At 38.1% G+C, this 20,335-nt stretch overlaps 1 protein-coding gene across 1 annotated transcript in view; it reads right to left on the bottom strand.

The window, feature by feature from the left end:
- Positions 1-20,335, bottom strand: part of LOC127629479 (FRAS1-related extracellular matrix protein 2-like) — a 106,467-nt gene that overhangs the window by 30,054 nt on the left and 56,078 nt on the right. The window contains exons 4-6 of the mRNA XM_052106576.1: positions 16,502-16,732; positions 13,096-13,221; positions 12,241-12,492 (exon numbers count right to left, since the gene is read on the bottom strand). Coding sequence (XP_051962536.1) covers positions 12,241-12,492; positions 13,096-13,221; positions 16,502-16,732 — 609 coding nt within the window. The remainder of the gene's footprint in view (positions 1-12,240; positions 12,493-13,095; positions 13,222-16,501; positions 16,733-20,335) is intronic.

The following is a 20,335-nucleotide window of genomic DNA, read 5'->3' as shown; positions in this document are numbered from 1 at the left end:
TATCCAAGTTCGGGGCACTGCGATGGGTGCATGTTTTGCCCCCAACTATGCTAACCTTTTTTTAGGTTTGTGGGAGAGCGATCTTGTCTATCCACACAGGTATATTGACAAGATAAAATGGTGGGGGAGGTATATTGATGATATTCTTTTGATTTGGGGAGGTTCTTTTGATGAATTGTTACAATTTTATGAGTACTTGAATAATAATGATAGGAATATAAAATTGTGTATGGAACATTCCAAAACGACTATTAACGTCTTAGATCTAACTATTTCTATTGGTAAAGATGGGAAACTCCACACTACTGTATATCGCAAAACAACAGATAGGAACACCATGTTAAAAGCAGATAGTTTCCATCCAAATTGGCTAAAGAATAATATACCTTTTGGCCAGTTTCAACGTCTTAGACGGATTTGTGACACAGATAATGAATATGAAGTGCAAGCTAAAATTCTGTCCAACCGATTTTTAGAAAGGGGCTATCATACAGAGATTATACAAAATGCTTATAAGAAAGCCCAGGCTATCTCTAGACTAGAGTTATTCCAGAAGAAGAAAAAACCATCCGCTTTACAAAATCAGGCCTATTTTGTGACAGAATATAGCTCCTTGGCCAATTCCATAAAAAGAATTATACATTCAAATTGGAATCTTATTAAGAGTGATCCTGTTCTTAGAGAAGTATTTTCTGCATCTCCAAAAATAAGTTTTAAGAGGGCTCCAACTCTACGAGATAGGCTAGTATCTAGTCATCTTCCTGCCGAAAAACGGACCACCTGGCTTAACATACATTTAAAAGGAGTTTACAAATGTGGGTCTTGTAATCATTGTTCTAGTATGAAAGAGTGTAAAGAATTTTTTAATTTCAAGACAGATAAAAAGTATGCCATAAAGACATTCATTAATTGCAATACCACTTTTGTGGTATATAGGTTATCATGCATATGTGGATGCTTTTATGTAGGCCGGACCAAGAGACGTCTTAAAGACAGAGTATCTGAGCATAATAATGCCATTAGAAAAGCCAATTTAGATTACCCTATGGCAAAACACTTCCAAAACGTGCACAATAGTAACCCAGAAGGTCTAATGGTTGAGGGTTTAGAAACGATTAAAAAGAGTATTCGGGGTGGTGACCGATTAAAATTACTTCTACAGAGAGAAACTTTTTATATATATGAATTACAGGCCACAGTATATCCTGGTTTAAAGGAAGAAATAGATTTCAGCCCTTTTCTGTGATTTTCTATTTTTTTTATTTTTTTTGTTGTAACCACCTCCCAGTGGACCTTCTCTGTATGTGCAGGCTATTTGTCATCCAGGTGTTTCCAATTAGCATCTATAAAAGAGGAAATTGTTTGTTTGGAAAATATACCCTGAAGAAGGCTGTTTGTGCCGCTACGCGTGGGTTGTATCTTTTCCCCCACATGTTTTAATTATTTTTTCTATCATGATATAGCCAGTCCAATAAAGGCTTCTTTATTTTCCTAAGAAGAGTGCCTTGGATTTCCTTTTTCTACATGACATTGAACTCTCGACCCCAAAGAGCACCTTCGTATACTTTTTTGAACTCCTTGAGCACTCTGGACATTTTTTTTTTTCTCTTTCCATAAAAAGAAAGTAGTTCGAGAAGAACTGGACGCGATGCTTGAGATGGGAGTAATAGAAGAATCCCACAGCGATTGGTCCAGCCCGGTCGTCCTTGTTCCCAAGAGCGACGGGTCTGTAAGATTCTGTGTGGATTATAGAAAAGTCAACGCGGTGTCTAAATTTGATGCGTACCCAATGCCCCGTGTTGATGAACTGCTCGATCGGTTAGGTACGGCTCGATTTTACTCGACCTTGGATCTAACGAAGGGTTATTGGCAGATCCCCTTGACACCAATATCCCGTGAAAAAACGGCCTTCACCACGCCGTTCGGATTACACCAATTCATGACGCTTCCTTTCGGTTTGTTCGGGGCACCGGCCACGTTTCAGCGTCTCATGGATAGGATCCTCAGACCGCATACTGCTTACGCCGCTGCCTATCTAGACGACATCATTATTTATAGTAATGATTGGCAACGGCACATGCAACATCTGAGGGCCGTCCTGAGATCGCTGCGGCGGGCGGGCTCACGGCAAACCCAAAAAAGTGCGTGGTTGGGCGTGTGGAGGTACGGTATCTGGGGTTCCACTTGGGTCATGGCCAGGTGCGTCCCCAAATTGACAAGACCACGGCGATTGCGACTTGCCCTAGACCCAAGACCAAAAAGGGGTGAGGCAGTTCCTGGGGCTGGCTGGCTATTACAGAAGATTTGTGCCTAACTATTCGGATATCACCAGCCCGCTGACTGACCTCAATAAAAGGGGGCTCCAGATCCGGTCCAATGGTCAGAGCAGTGCCAACAGGCATTTACACAGATTAAAGCTGCACTTTGTGGGGGCCGCTTTTGCATGCACCTGACTTCTCTCTCCTTTTGTATTGCAGACGGACGCTTCAGACAGAGGGCTGGGGGCCGTACTCTCGCAGGTGGTGGAGGGAGAGGAGCGCCCGGTGCTGTACATTAGCCGGAAGCTCTCCTTGAGGGAGACTAGGTACAGCACCGTAGAGAAGGAGTGTCTGGCCATCAAGTGGGCGGTCCTCACCCTCCGATACTACCTGCTGGGGCGGGCCTTCACCCTCTGCTCGGATCATGCCCCACTGCAGTGGCTCCACCGCATGAAAGATACTAACGCCCAGATCACCCGTTGGTATCTGGCCCTCCAGCCTTTTAAATTCAAGGTGGTCCACAGACCGGGGGTGCAGATGGCTGCCGCTGACTTCCTCTCCAGAAATGGGGGGGGAGTGGTAGGCAGGCCGGATGACGCCCTGGCCTGAGTCGGGCGGTGGGGGTATGTGGCAGCGGGGGCGTGGTCAAGCGCCCGTCCGGGAGAGAAAAGCGGTAAGGGCGCTCACACCTCAGCTAAATTATGTCTAACACCTGTCTCTAATTGCAGTAGCGTGAGGAGAGCGGATAAAAGCCAGCAGCCACAGAGCATCCGGAGGCTGACAACACGGCAGAGATTACGTGTGTGTGTGTGTGTGTGTGTGTGAAAATTAAATTAATTAAACTGAAAAAATAAAGCTTACCCCTTAAGCTGACGTCTGTTCCCGTCCCTTCCTTGGTCCGCTTTACAGACATTTTTAAAGACATTAAATAAAAAATGTAAAAATTCTAGAAAATGTAAAAAAATTAAAAATAAGCAAAAATGGACTCAAAGATTACATTTCTACAAACTTGACACGTGTGCCAAATTTTTGAACATTTCTAATATTTCTTCATCTCGGTCAACATTATGTGTCAATAACCCATAGTGCTTCCTACATAGCTCTATTTGTGTTCTGTCGCTCATATTACTCTGCCTACAAGCGCCCTGTCTCTACAAAAATGTCAACTTAAATCAGTATTTCACGTCTATTTTTATTATTTATGTGGTAAAATATCAGGACATTCACACGAAAAGGAAAAAAATCGAAAAGTTAATTTTGGCAACTATTAGGACTATACTTCCATATAGTTTGTCTCAATGATAGCATACAGTTCATGGACTAAAAGCCATAAAACTCCACTTTTGATTTCATGGGGTCTTTAACAAAAAGCTCTATCTCACTCCAATTGAATTCTGCGTATAATAATTAAACCTCCTCATACAAATTTAAAAATGCATGCAAAAGTAATAATTTCAAAGACTAACACGTGGCATGAGCCCAGGGTAAGTGGCAGAATGTCTACTGGGAGTCTGGAGAGCGGTTCTTACATATACGCATTCGCGTAACTGTGGTTGAACTTTCCTTGGCATTCCCATTGAGCGACAGGTTATATAAAAAATCAAATAAGTATCAAAATATTTATTTAAAACAACTTTAGTTTTGTCAATTTAAAATTTACACTTGTTTTTTAACTCATATATTTTACAATAAAATATATATAATATACATATATTATTATGTTATGCAATAGTAAAATATTTCTTTCCTAATTTCTTCACTTTCACGCATTATTTTAAGGCTCTGATTAAACCTATAAGCCCTTATTTGTCATAAAGTAAAACATTTGAGATTTTGTTTCATCATTTTATCACTCCACAGAATAGTGTGCGTCTCCTCTGTGCGTCACTAACACAGCGTGTATGAACCAGGAACATCTGCCATTACATGATTTTTTAAAGTGAAACCGGCGCACTTTGTGTTCACTATCAAAGTTTATACTTTGAGGCACAAGCCTCTGCTGACAGCACTCTTCAGGATAGGAGCTGTTTGACCTACGCGGTGCAGCTCAGTGATGCTCGGATGCGGAGTTAAACTGAACGACACACAAATGTGCCGTTCATGTAATTTATACAGTATATTACTGGTAGCTTAAAATTCCCTTTCCGTTATTTGAGCATTAAAATGTGATTGGAATTTGAATGCCCAATAATCGCGGTTGCCTCACATAACACATTTTCACAGGAGCTCTCCAATGAGATGCAAATGATTTGTGTTTAAAAAAAAAAAAATAGGACATATTTACTGCAATCACATAAAACAATCATGGGTACACATGAAGGTGTCCATGGTTACAGACAGGTGAAACAGAGGCTAACACAAGAGAAACCAATAAGGTGCATATTGTGATTCACAGCCTAAATTTGTGATTGCAGGTTTACGCCATAATATGTTGCAATTGCTTTTACAGAACATTTTCACAGTTAACAAAATGAGCTACACATACTGTGGAGACAGACTGAAAGATTGCACAATTAAGATTTAAATGTTCAAAGACGGAGCAAATTCACTTACAAGTTGATCCACTTTTGTGTCTCTTATTCACAAACCGCCCGCAACCCAACATACAAGGTGCTAAATACGCTGAAAATAGCACTCCACCAAGAGAGTTTAAATTACGTTATTACTATTACTTTCAGTAGAAACATGCCTACTTTCTATGTAAATTATGCTTATTAAAGTTTAGGGTTCGGGTAAGTTCTAGAACACTAGTATAGCCATGTATTTTTATAAAAAGAGATGTTTGTGTACAATTTCTAGTGATCAAGATATAAGTAATGTTGTAGGATAAGAAAGGTTAGGATATGATGGCATGCATGCCATATTACCAGCTTGTGTTTCTGGCCTCCCACTTTTGGATTCAATTGAATGTAAGCAAATGGAGCACAAAATCTAGTATGACCAACCTTTTATTCATTAACTGATAATAAAATGAGTCAAGCCAGAATTATTTGTATAGCACTTTTTAATGTAGCGCTGTAATGTCTTAAAGGTCTTAAAGAAACGCTATAACATGCATATACTGTATCCAGACACGCGGTGTAGTCGAGAGCACTTTCAACATTTTAAAGAGCCAACTCTTATACCAAAATTGCAGTTGAGAATTGTTGCTGTTCAGTTCAAGTGAAGTGTGGCAGATTGCAATAGTCAGCTGCATCCTCCGCAACTTACCACTCAGAACGATTCGTAAGTTCGGAAATAATTTGTTTGGATAATTCCTTTATTGAATCAGGTTCTAAAACTTTGTAGACAGCATCTACAAATAAACAACGCACCAGTAAGTGCATTTCTATGATAACTGTCAAAAATGATAAAAAATCTGTCCAACAAATCAACACAAGAAAACCACGTTTACATGAGACTTGAAACCATCAGGTTTCAGCCATTTATGTTGGTTGTGTTTTTGTTTTCTTTGTGGCTGAGCTCTGACATCCCTGTTTAGTATTTTGTCTAGTCTATGTGAGAATGCAAGGCTCACCCTTTTGGCGTTGTCATGCATTCTCTTGCCTTGTTGGTGTTCGGCAGGAGTGCATTGCTCATATATCATCCTTACAGCATGCACTGGTGTCAATTGTTTTGTGTTTGTCTCTCGCGAACTTGGGCAGCTTCGTGTTGCGCTCGCTTTGCGCTGCGCAACCGGGTCGCGATCCGGGGATTTGGCCGCTTCGGTCTTGGTGCCTGTTTATTTGTGGCTGAACCCTTGCACAAATGTCCCCGTCTTATCTGTCGTTTGGCATGAGTGTGTGTTGCCTTTGTCTTTGCCTTTGTCTCTGGCGATATGCGCTCATGTCATTCGGGTGTTTGTGTCTGTGAGAGCACATGGCTTTGTTTCATTTCTGTATTGCCACATGTCTCTCAGTCTTGCATGTCACCCCGCCTCCTTGTCTCCTCATAATTAGTTCATTGGTCTCATCTGTTTCTTGTTAACCTGTTTAATGTCTCTCCCTTTATTAGCTCCTGCTGTATGCTGTCCTGTGCTGGATTGTTTCACTTAATTCATTACTCCTGTCGTCATGTGCTCGTGTTTGCTGTCTGCATTCTCTGTCAATTCTGTAATTCTTGTGTTTATTCTAGTTTGGTTTTGTTTTTTTGTTTTAGTTTTTTTTCTCCATCGAGAGTGTTTTGTTTGGTATGTTTTCTGTTTTTATTTAATAAATGCTCATTGTTGCCTATCTGCGCTTGGATCCTTCCTTCAAACATCCCATTCCATGACAATCTGAATATTCTCTGCATTTGACGTAAACAATCATGCACACAACACTTAGGATATGCTGGTATGAATGCTGGTAAATGTGTTTACATGCAACATGAAATTGGAATTCAGACAAAAATCGACCATGTTTAAACCATTTATGACCTTACCCCCATAAAAATGTTGTTTACGGTGTTAAGATGCTAACATATTTTGTCAGCATATTAAACATATTCAGTGTAAGAACATGCATGAAAACGCACTAAGTGTGCAGAATCCATTCAGCGAAATACTCTTCTACGTTTGTAAAAATGTATTAGCAACCTATTATATCTAATAAGATTTTTACAATTTAGATTGTTTAGATTTAGGTTTTTGTGTATGTGTGCAATAGTAATGTGACTTTTACAAGTACTGTCCTTTTCTCCATGGGGTAGGTTAACAGGAACTCCTCCTTAAACTGTTCTTTAAACGATGATCATATTAATCATGTTCACTTTTTATCCTACATACTTCAGAGAAAACATGGTTTGTCTCTGTAAATTATATCTGTAGTTTTGAAAGCTTCCTGATATTAAATCAACCCAAAAGAAATGCAGTTGTATTCTGTTGAGTCATTCACCGCATCCCTCCCTACCAACTAAAATCATTATGCATCTTTAAGAAGCCTTAATCTCGGCATCAAGCTCTGGCACAAACTACAAATGCAGCTCTACACTATAATCTTGAAGAAGGCATTTTGCCTATGGTTATCATAACCGCTCAAGATCTTATTTCTTTTGCGTCTAGACTTTGGAGGTAAAATTCTGCAATGAAAGTGAATATGACTAATGGAAGAAAGAAAGTCAGATGAGTTTGGTACAATATGAGGGTGATTAAATGAAGACAAAGTTTTCATTTTTGGGTGAAATATCCCTTTAAGTATGTAGTACAGGACTATGTGCTTTAAATATGTTGGCTGAGCATTCGCGTCTGCATTTCTACGGTAAATTACAGATACAGTAAATCCTGGCAATCTCTAACATGGATGATGATATAAATCTAACTGGACCCCCTAAACCATTAACTTCTCTAGAGAACATCTGCTTCCTCATGTCCAGGCTGACCTAGATTCTCAGAAGACAGGATCTTAATAACAGGCTCTAGACAGACAGTCTCCGACACTCATTTTGCTCCCTCCGGATATTCCCTCCCCATCTCTTTCTTCAACTAGTCCATAATCATAGCTTTATTGCCCAAGCACACCTTGACGGCCTGAAATCAGGCAGTATATTAGTGAGTCTGATGCTGAGGTAAAAGAGTTCTCCTGTTTTACTGTTTCAATAACTCACAAGCAGGTCCTCCTGTATGCATGCAAGGCTGATTTATGCTGAATCCAGCAGCAATTACCGCAGCATGAGAAAACACGTCCACAGCAGACTCATCAACGTAAAGATTTCCTAAATATGATGTTGCCAGCTGATTCTGTTTACCAGGCTCTCATTTCTTAACTCATACTGCTTTCAACCTGTCCACCAGACAACATTTGTATTATTTCAGCCTACTGCCAAACCACATACACAAGATTGTCGGACATCATAGGCAGTAAAGGATACATATATATACAGCCTTCAAACCAGATGAAGGCATCTCAGTAAACATCAGGCTGTCTTAAAAGGTCAGATTTCTTAGGTTTTGGACACAGCCTGTATGTAAATGTGTGCGCATTTCTTTGTGCTTGTATTGATCTGATATCTTTCTGTCTCTTTGAACAAGCACTTACGAAATTACAAAATTACATTATAAACACTGATTGAAGTAAGATTTTTTTTACAATGACAGCAAGGCTTTACAATGACAACACCCTTCAGGTTCAAGATGTCTAATCATCCATCCGTCCGTCCATCCGTCCGTCCGTCCGTCTGTCTGTCTGTCTATCCATCCATCCGTACGTACGTACCTCCATACGTACCTCCATACGTACAAACATAATGTATGATCTCTGCTGGGGAAAAATTTCTTAGCAGTGGGTGAAACCTAGAAATGCGAGACAAAAAAGCTATTGCTACGACCAACTTCAATTTTGCACTTCTAATTCGTTAAAAACTATAAAGCACCACTGCACAGTCCAGTCTAACTAGTCTATTTTTACACGTCTGTGCGTGCTCTGAGTACTCTATCTAGGTGGCAGCTCAATAATCTGACAAAGTGATGTCTTTTCTAAAAACAATCGATCAGGTTTCAAATGTATGCGTCATTTGTGAAGGTGAACGAGCATTGCTGTCAGACAGTAGCTTCAGGCGATGTTTTCACTCTATCCCTCCCTTTTTTTCTTTTCTCCCCCTTGCTGAAATTCTTGACATCAGCCAAGAATCTAGATTGGAAAACAAGATAACAATGAAAATGCAAACAAAGCCGGTTTCCACAAAGCAGTGCTGTCCACTATCGTGTGTGTTTATGCTTGACAATTCACCCATATGAAACTGGATCAACCTGCAAACCGATACGTGCTAGAGGCTTCCAATTGTTGCCTTGAATATCAAGAGCTGAGGTAAGCCTGAGATAAGTGCAAAACAAAACATCTTGCAGAATATTTTTGTATGTCTGGCAGCTAGAGACTAGTGAAACTGAGAATCAATCAATCAATCAATCATCCATCCATCCATCCATCCATCCATCCATCCATCCATCCATCCATCATCGTCTGTCTGTCTATCTATCAATCTATCTATCAAACAGTCTAGCACATTCTCTAACCACACTCCACTATAAAAGGAACTAATAAAAAGTCAAGGCATTCTTTTCCTTACTTTTATGTTCTGGGGCCACATGTTAATGGGTGACAGGAGAGAGGGTTTTACGGGGGGGCAATCTGCGTGGCAGATTTTTTCTGTTAAAATACTTTCTCCTATCACAGCAACAACTGTAATGCATTTATTCGTTGATTTTACCGAAAAGTGCAAACATAATGGCACTATCAAAATGTTGCTCTGTTTGTTTGAGCTTCCCAGCCTTCCCTGACACAACAACACTGGCTAAACCAATGGCTTAAGTTTGGGTCTGGGCTCTCTGATTTACTGAACAATGAAAGATGAGGAATGGCACAGAGGAATCCAGCAACACTTGCAGTGAAAACCTTTATTAAACTTAAAATGAATAACATTAACCAACACGTTTCGGCATGTAGGCCTTCCTCTGTGCCATTCCTGTTGTTTCTATCCATGCACCTTGTGATAACTCAGCTGCAATAGATCCACTACAATTTGAGCCACTTGATATCACTGCCCCAATGCTTTCTTTCAATGTTTCACTTCATTTACATTTGGAATGGCTTGGTGACTTTCCAGACAGAATTATGAATTGGAAATATTACATGAAGTCTACCATCATAAAAATTCTGACACAGAGATTACCATCACACCACAGTTGTGCTGATGCCTCAAGAGCTGACCCAGGAGTCTCAAACATGGCGTTTCACAAACAGTGGTTTCGATTACACTGGAAGGACCAACTGTCGGGAATGTCAGACATGTAACCTTTGTCCTCTAAATAGACCCTTTTAAAGGAATTGTTCAAACAAAAATGAAAATTCTGTCATCGTTTATATTTACCTTAATTTTGTTACAAACCAAAATGACTGTCTTTCTTCCATGGAACTGAAAAGGTGAAATTTTTAGGATTATCAATATTTTTTTTATAACGAAGGTGAATTGTGACTGGAGCTGTTGAGCTCTAAAATTATAAAAATGCATGCACAATAAAAGTACCATAAAGTTAGTATGCAATATTCCATGTCTTCTGAAGCTATACGATAGCTTTGTGTGACTAACACACTGAAATATAAGTCTTAAAGTTATTCACTGAAACTCTTTCTTTTATAGACATCTTTCTTAGCCATAAAAGGCTTGCTATGAGTAATAAAAACTTTTTTCAGATTCAATGAGCCATGATTCAATTGAGCAAAGATAAAGGAGCTTCAATCCTTGGGCTGATTTGCCAAATGTTTTGTTTTCTACTAGATTTGTAAAGAAAGATTTGTTTGTGTAAAACCAAATTACTTTCTTATGATGATATACATCAAACGTATCAAACTGAATAAACCGAATTTGACAAAGAGTTATGTGTGTGTGTCTAGTATGTAAATGCTAATAAATCTTAAACCTCCCACATACTCGAGGGCCCATTCTTCCCTATGGATTCAGGCTGAGTCTCATGTAGGAACAAATTAAAATCTGCATTTTTTGTTAGATCTTTTACCTCCATTCTACACTGTTTGTGCAGGATAAGCATCGCTTACAGGACATAGCAGGCAGCCAGAGGTGTTGCTGAACAAAGAGGCACCATGGGAAGATATGATAGAGGACAGCACCTGTAACTATGCCTGGAGATGAGTGATAAGAATTCTTTCTGGGGCACAGATGCACATGTGCACACACAGACAGGCACACATGAATGAACACTATATATCCATATTGGATAGCCCTGTTTTGATCCATATTTAATGCCATATTGGACAAAATACATTACAATTGAATTTATCGGTCTCTATATAGGTTATTTAATATAAAACATTTCTGGAAAATAAATATGATTTGAATATGAATCAAATTAATATAAATATATTAATACATGCTGTATGATTTTTTTTTTTTCATCTGTGGAACACAGAAGAGCTTTTGCAGATTTTTAAAGCTGCACTTTTTATATAACAGAAACGGAGGTTGATTCACACCACCAAACTCCAAAAAGGACAAGGCCCTATGAATGTACTATAGAAGTATAATCAATGTGACTTAAAAGCTACATTCTAAGTCTTCTCAAACCATACGATCACTGTTAAAAATTAAATCTTGACAAGCACACTTCTCCATAAAAATCTGAGTTTGTTCAGGCATAGCATACATCTATTCAGAAAGGTTTAGACAGGTTGCTCTTTCAAGGATAAAAAAAAAAAAAATCTAAAACACCACGTTGGAATAATAATGATCTCTCTACAGAAAAAACATATCAAGTCTCTCCACCCTAAGGTAAGCCTCCATTCTTTGCTCTCATGCTTCATGAATTATGACTGGAAAATAATGTCAAGGCTTGCTGTGGTGTTCAATAAATCCCATGAATCGAGATTAAACATTCAGTGTGATCTTCCCTTCATATTTCTGAGCCAGGTCGCAACGGGACTGTGTTAAAACAAAGCCTCATACATGTTCCCAGACATCAACGTCAAATGGAAGCACCTGACAAAAAATTTCAACTACCAGCAGCAAATTTCCCCCAAAGTTTTAAAAGAATCGTTTGTTTTATAAGACAGTTTGCCAAATCTATAGAGAACTTAATACATATTTTAAAACCCTTAAACAGTAACTTAGTTTTTTGTGTGGATTGCTTAAAAAATTCTAAAACATTGCTGCTCAAGTTCAATTCATGTGATTTAAATTATGAAATTATTGTAAACTGTTACAATAATTTTTTCACTATGTGCATGATGAATGAACAGGATTAAATCCTGTTACCATGGAATTTAAAAGTAAAATTTGTAATCTCTGCACTACTAGCACTCCAAACTGACTTCTATTGTACGTTACAATGTTTTGATAGCACCACAGAACCACAGTGTATATACATTTTGGGGAAATCAACCTAGGAATGCCTTACTTATAGTTGTCTCTGCAAATCAAAATAAAGAGGAGATTCTCAACTTCAAGCTGCACAATAATTCATTTAATTTACAAGTTGAAACAACATAAACAAATCCAACACACTGAGGCATCTCACCATCATCAGCATCAGGCAGAATTGTGACTCTGGCAGTGGGAAACTCCTGACCAAGTCGGCCACCCATGGGCATGCTGAGGGTGACATTAAAGCTTTCCTCCGGCTCGTAGAGTGAGTCATCGATGACGGCCACACGGCACAGCTTCTCTGTCTCACCCTTATCGAAACGCAGCATGCTGTGGTGTTCCTCTGGTCGGGAAATGTAGTCAGAATAGGAAAGCACCATGGTGGGGACCGTGCCCTTGGCTGTACCTGCATGGATAAGGTATGAATGATAAGGATAAATAGAAGATTAGAGGAAGTTTTGAGTGAAATTGAACTGTGATTAGTTCCAAATTCAATCTCACAGCATTAATCAGGGATAAAAGCCAAGCTATAATGCAAACATTTATTTATAGGTGCTGTAAGTGATGCTAGCTCTTCTGGAAATTCCAGCAGACTAAAGGCATTAGCCATTGAATTAGACACACCCCCACTTTCCAAAAATATGCATACACACAGAGATGCTTGGAGATTGTTCTCATCAATGGAAATATCAGTAAGCAGGGTCCAAAATTGACAATTTCTCAAGCACCATATGAGTAAAAATTGGCTTTGGTGAGTAAATGAAATGCTAGTGTCCCGTAACTTCATTAGAAACTGAAAAAAAGAACATAGTTTAAGTCAAACTGTATGATCGATAGTCTAGCCTTTAAACCAAAGACAACATCTGCCATAACTCCTGCGTCTTCTAGGATGATTAAAACAAATATTTGCCTGCAGAACTATACTCCTTGCATTAAGCTATCTAAATGCTAAATTCAGTTGCCAAAAGTTAATTCTGGAATCTGAATGGAAGTTAAGATGATAATTTACCTTGTTGTGTGAAGCACACAACCATGAATTCTTGACTGACATCTCCAGACCTTTTAACAGGAATCAGAAGTTCTCCAATATCTTCCTCAATAGAGTACATGGCAGAAGGGATGAACACGGTCGATTCTAGAATAAAAAAATGATCTCACAATTAAAATGCATTCCATAATTACAATGCAAACAATAATACAACTTCTTTATAGTGATATTCAAGAGGAAAAGTTTTAAACATAACCTAAATCAGCATTGGATGAGGAACTTCAAGGGTCCAGGTGGATTCAGGGCCCTGACGCTCTGTCAAACTTTACATTTATTCTCAAGTAATGTCCTCACATACCCTAAACTTTAAAAATGCTTGTCTAACTTAAGCTTCAGTGTGCAGTTTATTGAAATGTGTGATTGATCTTTTACAGTTTCTGTCAAACACCTCAGAGTTGTGTGGTAAATTGACAGACTTCGAACACTCCCCAAGTTTCATTATAAATAATCCTCAACTGCTGTCTCATTGTAGTAGGAGAGATAAAAATGAATACCCTTATCAGCAGAGTCTGAGAATATTTTACACAGCCAGTGGCAAAAACAATGACATGAATTCTAGTAGCAGCGAAAAAATTAGAGGGAGCATGAAAGTTAATACTATGGTGCATCAAACTCATATATTTGTGGGCTCATAACTTTTGCCAACTTCGCGGTCACCATTTCAAATAAATGAATCCCCTTTATCCATATGAGGCTTGATCTTCATGGAATATTGACACAACATATAGTTGAGCAACTCTCTGAGGAAATACAATTAAGTGCGATTTTCTGTCTGAAAAATGCACTAAAACCTGATTTTATGCTTTTTTCAAATATGCATGAAGCCTTTTCACACTTAGACTTGGAATATAATTAAATCAGACTTAACCTATAAGACTATGGTATGATATTGATTTATTTCCTTGTGCAAAGGCATAACACAAGCATATCTCTGCAACCAATAATGTGTTAAATGAGGACAGTGTATTTCAAGCTTAATTAAACTTTGTAATGTAATCCTCTTAAGGAAACATTGCTCTTTGACAACTGTGGCTAAATATTTGTTAGAACCAATACGGTTCATAAGAAATTATACACAGCCTAGTTCAAATACTTCATAATTTAATTTAATATATGAAGTATTTATATACACTCACTGAGGACTTAATTAGTAACACTGTGGTCCTAATAAAGTGCCCAACATGGACTTCTGCAGTTGAAGCTCATCCAAGGTTTGATGTGTTGTGCATTCTGAGATGCTATTCTGCTCGATTGTACAGAGTGGTTATCTGAGTTACTTTCTGTCAGCTCAAACCAGTCTGGCCATTCTCGATTGACCTCTCTCATCAACAAGGAGTTTCTGTCTGCTGAACTGAAGTTCACAGGATGTTTTTTGTTTTTGGCACATTCAACTCTAGAGACTGTTGTGTATGAAACTCCCAGGAGATCAGCAGTTACAGAAATACTTAAACCAGCCCATCTGGCATCAACAATCATGCCACAGTCGAAATCACTGAGATCAAATTGTTCCCCATTCTGATGACTGATGTGAACATTAATTGAAACTCCTAACCCATATCAGCGTTATACATGCCACACAATTGGCTGATTAGATAATTGCAAGAATAAGTAGGTGTACAGGTGTTCCTCACAAAGTGCTCCTTGAGTGTACAGCGTACTTACATTATGTATTTGGGAGAACACTAATTGTATATGCAACTTACAAAACTATAAAACTGTATCGGAACCATGGTACACTGATGATATCAGGTAATACCATTGTAATTTGCTGTATACTATGGTAATAAACTATTATCATATTCATATACCATGATATTTAATTGGATACCATAGTATTACCATGTTACATGACCAAAAATATAGTAATACCATAGTACCATGTTTAAAAACATGGTAATTCTGTAACTTTTTGCATTGTAAGTCTAATAGTAATCATGGGCATGTGGGAATCAATAATCTTTCCTGTGAATGACATTGTGACGTGAATGGGATTGATTCCCAGGAAGCACACATACTGAATACACAAAACGGATTAATGTATCAATTGATGTATAGTTGAATTGTCCAAAATAAAAAATTAAAATCAAATTCATCATTGTGGAATGAACATTTGGGCTATTACACACTATAATGTTTAAAGGGAAATCAGGTCTGAGATTGCTTTGTATAGGTGGCATTAGTCTTATTTCGGGTTATTCACTGTGATCAGCTTTCAGACAACAAAGAACTGCTCTTGCTAGGTCAGCCGTAAATCCTGCCAAAACTTCAGAGGCATGCGTTGACTGTTTTGATCCTCAGGTACCAGGATGTTATTCAGATGTTCTGGAGATATTATGCTATGATTACAATGTACAGAAGGGTGACAGCTGTGAAGTTCACCCCCACCGGCACTCCCTCTCAACCTTTTCAGTCTTATCTTTGTCTAGTTGGTTCACTTTGTCTTATACTCAAGTTATTACTATGATGTATGTATCCTGCCTCCAAGGAACGCAACCAGCCATGAACCAAACCAGACTCTAACTTACAGAATATAAAATATGTAATATTTCTCAATTGATTACATGACTCTAACATTGCAGTCGACATAACATTAAAAGAAACCCTGTTTAAATTCTTAATACACATTATTGGTCTTAATGTGGTCAAATACATCAATGCAGGTATTCTAAAGAAAAAAAAATATTCATAACCTTTAATCAAAACATGCTCTGTTCTCTTATTTTTCAACCCCTTCCCTCCACCCACCAGGCTCCATTCTGGTATGTACTGCCCACTTTTCATTAGCCAACCAATTACTGATGGATTAAATCAAGTCCAGCCATTTGCTTTTTCTATTTGAATATTTTTTTGCGGGTTTAGTGGGTTGCGAATGCATTTACATTTAAATGAATGCATTTGGCCGACACTTTTATCCAAAGCGATTTACAGTGCATTCAAGTTACTGTAATAACAGTATTTTATCAGTTTGTGTGTTCTCTCTCGTGCCCATGAGCTTGACATTGATAGCACCATGCTCTTCCAGTTGAGCTACAGTAACCCTGGAATGCAGTTACATGTTAACTTTAATATTAATCATTATAGTTTTGATGCATGATATCAGAAACATCTCTATTACATATTAACAATGTCCTTAGTAAGGATACCCCAGAATGATTGGTAGACTAAACATAACTCCTACTTCAGACTAAACACATTTCATGTTGTAGCAACATTTCTTACAATTGGTTGAATTTTGAGTTTGTTTGAAGTTGAAGCTTGTTTGGATAAGTTAGGCTTTTGAACCCTAATGGTGATTTCTGTTGCTACCTTCAATGCACCACAATTCTCAGCACCTGGCACCATTGTTTTTCTTTTTTTGTGAGCTCACCATCTTCAGGGTCAAAAATTTCCACTGTTGCTGTCTCTGGGAATTCCAGTGCTCCCATGACAGGCTCTGAGAGAACAATCTGGAAGGTCTCCGTCTGCTCGTACAGGCTGTCCGACAAGATGCGCACCTTCCAAGTAGCACTGGTCTGTCCTGGGTTAAACTGCACTTGTTTCTGAGCCTTCCCTCGGAAATCTTTGTCCTTCTCAGCTGTGCCATCAGTAGTGCTGATACCTTTGGAATGAAGAAATAAAATGGTTATGGATAAATTTCTTAACTCCAAAAATTTGGTGAGTGCACTTTAAAATGAGTACATCAATTTAAACTGTAGTGTCAACTTCTTTTTTTAGTGTCATCTTGACAAAATGCTTTAAGTGTACTGGACTTCTTTCAAGAGATTGGCAAAAAAACAAAAAAAACTGTTTATATGACCTCTTCCATACTGCTATAAATCACAGTTGAGTGCTTTGTTAGAGATGTTGCAGTTCACGTGACACAACTGTTCTCTAATAAAAGCAGTGCGCCTTCAAAGAGAGTGATGTGTCAATCTATGGAAGCAGGAATAAAATCAAGACATATCTGAGGGCTAGTGCTTCAACATCTTTTGGAAGATGAGCTTGACATGGTCCCACTGGAGGTTATATCTGACCACTTGGCCCTTTAACATGACAAGGGTTCCAGGTGGGCTATGTCAGCTAGCGAGCAACTGCACAGCAAGGGGTCTCAGTTCAATAAAAAACATCCTGCCCACCAGAGATCTTAAAGGTCACGAACAAAAATATGAGAAATTAACATAACCCACAAATAAATAAATAATTCTGAGAAGAAGAAAACATTAAAAATAAATTGAAATGGGCAAGGAAAAGGGTGGTGGGGGAGGGTAACTATGGATACATGCAATCTGTGAGTGCTAGTGATGTGCTTGGGCAAAGAAGGAGAAATTGGGTTGCCAAAGGGAAAAAAAAGGGAAACTGGGGAGAAAGTGAAAAATCAAAATAATAATTGAATAAAAATCATCATTTCAAAGACTTGCTCATCTCCCCACTTCAATGCAGGAAGGTTTCTGAACAAGGCCCAGCGAGTGTTGGTGGAGCAGCAGGCCAGCAGCTCGTTTTACAGAGAGGTGCTGGACCAGAACTGAGGTGAGCTTGAGAATGGTGGTCAACCTCAGCATGTGGTTGGGATCTTCATCTCTTTGACGAGAACTTCTGGGGGTCTTGCAGTGTGATGCTGTGAGTTTCGAGCAGATGGTTAATGCTTGTTTTCTCCTTCTTCTTAGCTGACTGCGAATGGTCATACCAGGTTGTTGCTCCATACAACCAAGCAAATGGAAAATGCATCAAATTTCCACTTTCCTGAGGATGGTCGATTCCATTCTGCCCCACAGTTCAGATGTCAAGATTATGCTCATATAAATTTTGAAGTAAATATTCTTCTAGCAAGCTTCACTATTCTAAAATAGTGAAGGAATCTTGTTTTTCTTTGAGATAAACACTGCAAAAAGATGAGTCTTTTCATCTTGTTTTCCAGTAAAAAATATATATAAACATTCTTAAATCAACATTAATTTCCTTGAGAAGCTAAATGAAAAAAAAAATATTTTTATATTTTAAAGAGGCCCTCTTATGCTTTTTGGGATTTTACCTTTCCTTTAGTGTGTAATATAGCTGTTTGTACATGTAAAAGGTCTGTAATTTTACAAAGCAAAAAGTCCACACCAAAGGGAGTAGCAATCTCCCACAGAAAACACTGCTCCTGAACTGCCTGTGAAATGGGTGTGGGAAGCAGGAGAAGGCAGACGGGTGGTTTGGATCCAAAAGCGGTTTATTTTATAAATAACAAATAAGTAAACACAAAGAAAAGTCCACAATGGGAAAAACTAACTTTAACACAAAAGAACACACAGCTGGAAGAACAAACACGAACAGCAGGAAACAAGGGCAAAGGCACGACAAGAAACCATACAACGAACAACAAGGGAAAAGGAAAACAACAGGGTTTAAATACACAGTCACAATAAAGACTAAACGAGACACAGGTGAGAACAATAATGCAATGATGGCAGTGATGAGATCAGGGAATTGTGGGAAGTGTAGTTTTTAGACAGACAAGTGAAACACGGGGCGGACAACAAGGAAAACATGACATGGAATTTGATCAGTGACGAGTGAAACAGAAAACACGGGGCAGACAACACGGGAACGTAACAGCCTGAAACACCTGAAAAACAAAAACTAAATATTCCAAGGCACTCGATTTGTGTAGAAAAAAAGTTAAAAAGCCTTTATTAAATCATGGCTTTTATCAGTAAAATTGGCCAATTTTACTGATAAAAGCCATGATTTAATAAAGGCTTTTTAACTTTTTTTCTACACAAATCGAGTGCCTTGGAATATTTAGTTTTTGTTTTTGAGCTTAATTATCCCAAGCAACCAAAGAGCACCGAGATATTACACCCTGTGCAGCACTTCTTTTGCATTATTTGCAGCCTGAAACACCTGGTTTGCAGTCCAACCATTCCTTCCCTATGTCACTATGTAACACATTTGCATAATGCCCGCCAAAGGGCTACCTCGGTTATGGTAAGGTGCGTTACATTTCTGACATGCACTCTAAGTGGTTGACCAGTCACAACAGACTGGCCCAGATGACCAAGCAGAGCAGACTGGGCTTTTCGGAAAGGGTGGCTTTAAAGAGACAGGAGCTAAAAAAGTGTTTCAGACAGAGGGTGAAAAGAGGTGCTGCATCAATGTATATAATATGAGAAAAATCACATGTTTTTTTTTTTACATTAAATCATGTAAACATATTCTAGTAGACCCCCAAATTAAAGTTATGAACATGCAAATGAGCATAATATGGGATATTTAACTACATTTAGTAACATTTATGCTTATAACAAGAAAAAACGGTTTGCAAATGGGGTAAGAACAAACACGATTCAAAGGGAACACAACTTTATTTTTCTCGCCCTTTGGCAAATTAGTTTTATTCTTGTTCTAAGCATAAACCCCACTACATTTTGCTAGATTGTTTTTAAAATAAGACTTTATATCTTACGTCATTATTATTCTGAAGTAGTATTCCTGTTTTAAGGATGCTTTACCAGAAAATAAGACAAAATACATTTTTAACATGACTGTATAGCACTGATATTGATACTTCATTTCCTTCCAGTACTTTTCATTTATGCTGGTTTATTTCCTTTGCAGCATCATTTTGTCTTGTTTTCCAGATAAAATAAACATCCATCCTTAAAACAGCATAAATTTACTCGAGAAGCAGAATTGCATGAGATATTAAGACTTGTTTCAAGTGAATAAATCTTTGTCAAATAAAGATTCATATTTTTCTCTCCCCAATGGCAGATAGTTTTTTTCTTGTTTTAAGCATACCTCTAATGAAATTTACCAAGGTTTAAAGAAATATTCCAGTTTCATTACAAGTTAAGCTAAATCAACAGTATTTGTGGAGTAATGCTGATTACTATTTAATTACTACTTGATTAATCGGCCCTCATTTTCTTAAAAAAACTCTGGGTTATAAATCACTATTAATGGAAGTGAATATAGCCAATCTGTAAACATTAAAATACTTACTATTTTAAAAGTATAGCAACTGAATGTAAACAGTATGAGAGTTAACATGATTTTAGTGTGATAAAATCGCTTGCTAACCTTTTTGTGTAAAGTTATTTTCAATTTACAACTTCATTACCATGACGGTGTTATGCAGTAAACACTTTATTCCTAAAAATGAACATAAAAATTATGATTTAAAAACATAACACATGAGTTTTAACAGAAGAATCAATGTAAGTGCTTTTATAAAATGATA

The sequence above is a fragment of the Xyrauchen texanus genome, chromosome 36 (assembly GCF_025860055.1).
Source record: "Xyrauchen texanus isolate HMW12.3.18 chromosome 36, RBS_HiC_50CHRs, whole genome shotgun sequence".
Lineage (NCBI taxonomy): Eukaryota > Metazoa > Chordata > Actinopteri > Cypriniformes > Catostomidae > Xyrauchen > Xyrauchen texanus.
Note: the sequence above shows the minus strand (reverse complement) of the source record. Positions and strands in the feature narration are given on the sequence as shown.